The sequence below is a fragment of the Selaginella moellendorffii genome, unplaced genomic scaffold, assembly GCF_000143415.4.
Source record: "Selaginella moellendorffii unplaced genomic scaffold, v1.0 SELMOscaffold_35, whole genome shotgun sequence".
NCBI classification, from domain to species: Eukaryota; Viridiplantae; Streptophyta; class Lycopodiopsida; order Selaginellales; family Selaginellaceae; genus Selaginella; species Selaginella moellendorffii.
The window spans coordinates 1,750,236-1,757,420 of record NW_003314296.1 but is presented as its reverse complement, the minus strand read 5'-3'; the positions used below and the strand labels follow the sequence as shown (position 1 = coordinate 1,757,420).

Here is a 7,185-nt window from a genome sequence, read left to right as displayed (position 1 = left end):
CTAAATAGAATGATAAAAATAAAAAATAAAAATATAAGAAGGGAAAAACCTAAACCAAGCCAATTCACTGGCTAATTACAAAATTATAGTCGTTAACATACCAGTTAACAACATCTACTAATTAAAATTTAACGTTACTAATTTAAATTTAATCGTTAAACATTTAGGGCCGGGTGTGATTCATGAGGAGAAATGCATAAAGCAACACCCCCCTCTCTTACGTGGCTACCCCTTAGTGGGTGCCCTAAACCCCAACTCCAGAGTCTTTTTTAGATTGCTTCAAACCTAACTAGGGTCATCGAAGATGCGGCTTTGGGGTGCAATTCTACTACACAATTTTTTTCCATTTTGTCAGCGGGTTGGGAATTTTTCAATCTTTATTCCATCAGAATATTTTATCTGCTCAGCTTGACTGCAATGGGGCTAGTGACCGTATACTTTCTGTTGCTCTATCAATGTTTGAGTCGTCCTCCACTCTAAATATCACCTGGAATGCTTCTGTCTCGCCCTTGCGCTTGAACTGCAGCACCGATGGATGAACCGACACAGACCCACTCTCTGGTGCCTCGATAGATGCCGTGTAGTTCGTCGCATCATCGTCCACGTTCGTCACTCGCCTCTGCACGACTTTGCTGCGGTGCAAATCGGAGGTGGCAATGGATGGATAGTTGAGGTCTGTGGGGTTGTCGGGCTTTGGTGAAGTTTGCGTGAGGATCTGAAGTTCAGTCTGGTTGTATCCCAGACTGCAGAGATATCCAATGTAGTCTTGCTCGTCGGCATCATATACTAGGCCAGGGTGTGCAGCGGCATTTGGATTTACATGCCCACCATAATAAAAGGGTGATGCAGGAGCTCGTGATGAATTCTTGATTGGTTCTCCAAGATTATCGAATGAGTAACCTGTTTTGTTTTGAAGTGTCAGTAACAAACAAAGATGTATCACTTAGTTACCTGTTGTTACTATGGCTGATTTGATTGCTTCTGGACTCCAGGCTGGACGATAGGATTTTAGTAGGGCGACAATCCCAGTGACGTGAGGGCAACACATGGACGTTCCAGAGTCGAATTTGTATGATATTTGAGAGTTGTTGAATTGTGTCTTTGCTGCTAGAACTCCTGGAGCTGTAATATCGGGCTGAAAGAACAAAAATCTTCAAAAATTACCAAGAAAAAAAGCGAGAAAACATTTGAAAACCCTTGAGAATGTCTGCTTTAACCGGAAGTCAATACGGTTGGGACCAGAGGATGAAATGGTGCCATGAAAGGAGCAGGCTTTTGATTTCTCAATGTTATCTGATGCTGTATATCCGCTATAGGATCTCTGCCAGACACAAAGGTAAGAAACAGAAAGAAGAACGAAGATTTTACCTTGTAGATTCTATATATGAAAAGATGGCTTGTTCCAACTTCTTCATCAACATGAACTGAAGGAAGAACTTCCTTTCTAGGATTTTGATCAACTAGAGTGGAGTTGCAAATGATAATCCCAGCTCCGCCAGCTCGAGAAACTTCGAATGATTGGAATCCTGGATGCATTGGCCCTCTCAAGCATGCCACAATCTTTTCCCGGACTTTCTTGGGATCCAAAGACTAGCTCATGCCTGCAGCATTAATAGTTCTTTAACTCAAATCTATAGATTTGATATTTTACCTGGCTGAAAAGTTGGAAGTTGGCAAGCCAACATCGGCTCCCGCAGCAAGATGATACCACCGCTTTTTTAATCTTTGCTCCGTCATACTAAAGCCCCGAAATGATTTATTGTTGCCAAGGTAAAGGTCTCCAAAGTAGGCTCGATCGAGAGTGCTCGCTCCAACAGTGATGACCCAAGGAGCTCCATTTTGCACCAAGCCAGGACCCAGAGTCTGCTGCGCGTTTCCAGCAGAAGCTACCACCACAATGCCTTTCTGCATGGGATGGAATGAGCCCATCGACAGTGCGTGCTGGAAGTAATCGCCCAATCCACCGATCGACGCAGAAAGGATATCCACGCCATCATGGATTGCCATGTCAAAGGCACTGAGAGTGTGAGCACTCGGGCATATCGCTCTGCCGTTCGTGATATTTCTCCAGCAGATCTTATAGATCGCGAGGCGTGAGTCTGTAGCGCCACCTTTTTGCAGTGCCTTTTGCGTAGCGAAGCCAGTTTGCGTTTCTCACGAATCGGCCTCCGGCAGTAGAAGCCGTGTGAGATGGTCCCAAGGCTTATGCAAAAGCACACCAAGAAGTTCTTTCTCCAAGAGATGTTCAAGGCCATGGAACTTGCAGGCCGTGGGTAAGGAATCTGGCACCTATAAGTTTCCTGAAAGATCAAAAGTTGAACAAATTTAAATTCACTTAGAGTGTTGTTTTTACTTGTTGCAGTGAGAAGCGTTGAATTGCGCCCCAGTTTCGCAAGTTCCTTTCCATCTTTCGGGGATTGGTCCCATGCCATGATCCGAAAAGCTTTCGGACTCTGGCCATACTCCTGGGAAAACCAACATTAGTCCAAGCCCTCTGCCATGCTAGCAAAGTTGGACCTTCTCCTGCCGACCATGAAAACAAGAAGATGAAAGAGAGAAATACCTGAATCCAAAACACCAATGATAACGTCCTTGCCGAATTTTGATTTCTTCCATAACCACGATGATTCAGTAGCTTCACTAGCACCAAACAAGGATTTCTCTCCACTTCCATAGAGTCCCAGAAATTCCCATGAGTTTGTGGTGTGAACCGTGTGGAATTCATTGCGAAAGACGGACAAGACGTTTGGGAGACCTGCAATATGGATAAAGATTATTGACTTAGATTATGTATAATGTTTCCATGATGCGTTACCAGAGAGTTTAGCAGCTTGTTCTTCTGTCAAACGAGCCGAGAAGCCACTAAATCCATGCCTGTAGCTAAAACCCAGTGATTCTCTGGCAGCTTTGACACTGGAATACACGAATTTGGATGAATTCATAATTTTTTTCTTCTGGAGTTTTACCTTCCTAGAACATCCCCAAGGAGTGCGTGATGGGAGCTTGTAACAGCGTCTGGATGGAGGGATTTATCGACATTCCCCAAATAGACAATGTGAGTGTCTCCTTGATCTCGTCCCTGGAAATAAAAAGAATTGTATTTGAGAATTGCAGGAAGAAGATGTAATCATTCATATTGGAAACTGCGGAAAATTTCCTGTGACGCGCATCTCAGGCCGCCTTGTTTTATTCTACAATGAAAATACGACTTATTCAGGAGAATTTGTCAAGGGCTAGTGATGTTAAGTATATCACGAGTTGAGATATTGTTGAGATAAGTAAATACAACTATTTTTCGATGTTAAATTATATCACGAGAATTTAGCATCACTAGCTGCTGACAGATTATAGTAGTTTTTTCTCAGCTTGAGTGATTTCCAAGGACAAGGAGGAAACACTCATGGGGAGTGTTCTTCATCGACGCTGTTACGTACTTCTAGCAAAATGGGTTTAATTAGTGGCTAGAATTTTTAAAATGGCTCTTTTTGTGGTCTTGTAGCCCTAACAAGTTTTCTTCTTTTCATTTCATCTGACGAGATACAAACTTTCTTCTCGACGAAACCAGAAAGCCGGCCCCCAAGAAAGACGGCGGCTTCGCCTCTTTCGTCACTTAGTCTTTGGGTGTGCGTTTACTCGTATGTCAGTCCTTTTCGCGAATCTTTTGACAACATAGATCCCGATGGGCACGTCGACATCATATGACATGTAATCTCTTTGATGTATACTACTTGGGGTTTGGATAGCAAGCAAAGCAGAAAAGATATGGGGAGCGATGCCAAGGATCTCGTCAAGCACACCAAGCTCTTCATCGATGGGCGATTCGTGGACGCTGTCTCAGGTTGTGATCTTTGCTTTTCTTGTGCTTTTGCGGTGAGCGTGAAATGGTTTTGTGGATCTTTTGCAGGCAAGACGTTCTCCACTTTCAATCCCAGCAACTCGGAATGTATTGCTCAAGTCGCCGAGGGAGACGCGGCGGATGTGGATCTGGCCGTGAGAGCCGCGCGCGAAGCATTTGACCACGGGCCCTGGCCACGCCTTGCTGCTGCTGTGAGTTATTCCTTCTTCCTTCTTCCTTCTTATCTTTTGTTCATGCTCGTTTGGTAGGAAAGAGGAAGGATACTTTACAAGTTCGCGGATGTGATCGAGGAACATCTCGACGAACTGGCAACTCTTGAGACCCTCAACAACGGAATGTTGATCGATCTAAGCAAGGGGATAATTGCGGGTTCGGTTGCCTCTCTGCGATACAATGCAGGTACTACAAACAAATTTTCAATATCGAAACACTGCTGAACCAGTGGAGTGGCTTTTTTTCTCTCAGGCTGGGCTGACAAGCTCAATGGAAAGACCTTGCGAACTGATTCTACTCGGATGTGCTACACCCTTTTGGAGCCAATTGGTGTGGTTGGAGCGATTGTTCCGTGGAACTTCCCGGCTTATTTGTTTCTCAACAAAGTCGGGTCTGCGTTAACTTGTGGAAATACGATCGTTGTCAAGGTTGCCGAGCAGACACCTTTGACAGGACTACTCCTGGCGAGTCTTTCTCAAGAGGTAAGAAAGACTTGCACTACACTTGCACACAAAAGTCATTTTTTCTTCACGAATATAGGCAGGGATTCCCCCGGGAGTCCTCAATGTTATTCCTGGTTATGGCCCCACTGCAGGAGCCGCGATTTCGAAGCATATGAGGGTGGATAAGGTAAGAAAGCTTGCAATTGAAAAGAAAAGTTCCTTTTTTTCCTCAGGTGACATTTACTGGTTCCACTGAAGTTGGAAGAATGATAATGGAGAGTGCTGCGAGAAGCAACTTAAAGCCCGTCACACTGGAGCTTGGCGGCAAATCTCCGTTTATAATCTGCGAGGATGCCGACCTAGACTCGGCTGTGGCCGTCTCTCAAGATGCCATTTTCATGCATCAGGTGAAATTTTCAGGATGGGAACTTGTTTGGAAATGATGACATGTGTTTCAGGGACAAGTCTGTGTTGCTGCATCGCGAGTCTTTGTTCACGAAAGTATTCATGACGAGTTTATCAAGAGGTCTGTCAAGCTGGCAAGCGAACGTGTAATTGGAGATCCTTTCCAATCCGGAGTCCAAAATGGTCCCCAAGTAAGAAAATATCCTCTCTTGATCTTTCGGTTACTAGTCACGAGCTGTTTTATCAGATCAACCAGGAGCAGCTGGACAGAGTTTTGAGCTACATTGAGTCGGGAAAAAAAGAAGGTGCCAGCCTTCTAGTGGGAGGCAAACGCATCGGCGAGAAAGGATTTTACATCCAGCCAACAATTTTTGGAGACGTCAAGGTTTGCTGTGTTAAGATTCTCTTACTCTTTTCTCAAAACATCCAGGACATTTGTGTAGCAATCCATGAAGATTGCCAGCGAGGAAATCTTTGGTCCCGTGCTTTCAGTGCTCAAGTTCAAGTAAGAAAACTTCGTTTATACCTTGGTTTATCTGATGGTAATTACTTCACTGAGTCAGGACTCTTGACGAAGTCGTGGAGCTTGCAAACAGCACACACTACGGTCTAGCAGCGGCGGTCTTCAGCAAGAACATTGACACAGTCAATCTTCTGACCAGGTCGATCAAATCGGGCGTTGTCTACGTGAATTCCTACCTGGGAGACGGACCAGCAGTACCGTTTGGAGGCTACAAGATGAGTGGAATCGGTCGAGAGAATGGATACGAAGGCTTGCTTCCATATCTCCAGCACAAGTCCATCCTCATGCCTATGGAAAACTCTCCTTGGAATTGACTCTTTCGTTTTTCTTGTTTCACTTGTTCTGATACCGTCTTTTACAAGATGTGCTTCTTCACCCAACAATCGGTCAAGGTAAGTTACTAGTTCAGGCTTCCTTGTTTCTTTTTTCTGATTCTCAATATGTGTTTTCCAGAGACAATGCATAGCTTTGATAACAGGAATTGGTTCCATGTCGTGTATAATGATCTCAACGAGGAGCTTTGCAAGCTCCAACTGAAAAGGCACACGGGGATCTTCTTTGTCAAGTACAACAGGATCACTGCTCTTCACAACAAGTTCCTAAGCGTCAACAGTGACAGGAAGGAAGCCTCTTTTATTCTGGTTTACAGTGATCTCGGAACAACATCTTTTTCTTTTTTTTCTTTGCAGATTTGAAGCGTCTAAGATCCGGGAGTGAAGTTATGCCAGGTTGTTGACGGTGGGGTTGTCATGGTGGTCGAACAAGTTCTCGATGCCTTCACCTTGAGCTCAGCGAAAGTATCGGGTCGTCAGCGAGTCCGAGCGGATCAGACGCACCTCCGAGTCCCTCGCCGAGCGGTCCACCTCTCGACAGCTCCCATGAGGATAACGTGGCAGGCCCAGATGGCAAGGATGCTCTGTCCGTGGACGAGGTTGGAATTTCCCAGGTAGTCGAGGCCACCTTCCTTGAAGATCTGCGAGCTGGCCTTGAACCACACAGCGTCGCCAAACTTGACGCTGGGGTGACGCAGCCGAGAGCTCTGAGTATGGCCCACCTGGAGTGGATGACTCACGGTGCTTGTAGGTTTTGTACCTTTTGTTTAATTTGATGACTGCATTGCATGTAGACAATTGCACACCATAAAATCCAGGTGGAAGTGCTCCAAGGTGACTCTCTGGCTGGGTGCCAAGAAGGGAGAGCCCATGGCAAAGTGGTGGAGCCTCCTTGGTCGCCATTACACTGACTGAACAGACTATCCACTCATGCATGGATGGCTGAAGGTTATTGCTATTGCATGCTGCAAGCCAATCCTTAACTATGAACCTACGTACCAAAAACCTCTCCATCTTCTCTGTGGTGTTTGGATATGATACGTTGGAAACCCTTTCATAAAGTTGTGGCAATAGGTTGCAACTCCATGAATAACACCTCAAACAACACTTTGTAAATAGCTTCTAGAGTGTAGTAGTAGCATGTCCCCAACTCAACTACCTTTGAGAATATCTTTATACACACATCAAGTGCTACTCTCCTTTCTAATGCTCGACATCACTCCCATTACATAGAGTCATGTGCTGGAACTGGGGGAGGGTGGGGTGTTGGAATTGGTGGTGGTGCATTTGGGAATGCCTATACCATCATCAATTTTGGCTCTTGGGTGTACAATACATGTGAAAGTTGCGATCATGGCAATAAAATGACCATGTATCATAATTGACAAACTACCCATCGCAATACTCTTGGAA

At 45.1% G+C, this 7,185-nt stretch overlaps 1 protein-coding gene across 2 annotated transcripts; it reads left to right on the top strand.

The window, feature by feature from the left end:
* The first annotated feature begins 3,704 nt into the window (after positions 1-3,704).
* On the top strand, positions 3,705-5,776 carry LOC9657142 (aldehyde dehydrogenase 9). 2 transcript variants are annotated; one of them, XM_002977912.2, is made up of 10 exons: positions 3,705-3,838; positions 3,905-4,047; positions 4,105-4,255; positions 4,322-4,551; positions 4,610-4,699; positions 4,746-4,919; positions 4,971-5,108; positions 5,165-5,302; positions 5,361-5,422; positions 5,481-5,776. In XM_002977912.2, the coding sequence occupies exons 1-10, from the start codon at positions 3,718-3,720 to the stop codon at positions 5,752-5,754; spliced, it is 1,521 nt and encodes a 506-aa protein (XP_002977958.2). In that variant the 5' UTR covers positions 3,705-3,717; the 3' UTR covers positions 5,755-5,776. The 2 variants fall into 2 exon arrangements, with proteins under 2 accessions (XP_002977958.2, XP_024538633.1); XM_024682865.1 differs by having other exon boundaries at positions 5,348-5,422; positions 5,481-5,564.
* The last annotated feature ends 1,409 nt before the right edge of the window (positions 5,777-7,185 follow it).

Bases quoted from the DNA above. Each gene is read 5' to 3' on its own strand.
- LOC9657142 (XM_002977912.2), top strand. From the start codon at position 3,718: ATGTATACTACTTGGGGTTTGGATAGCAAGCAAAGCAGAAAAGATATG. The intron at 3,839-3,904 runs GTTGTGATCTTT...GATCTTTTGCAG, and splicing joins ATTCGTGGACGCTGTCTCAG to GCAAGACGTTCTCCACTTTC. The intron at 4,256-4,321 runs GTACTACAAACA...TTTTTCTCTCAG, and splicing joins CTCTCTGCGATACAATGCAG to GCTGGGCTGACAAGCTCAAT.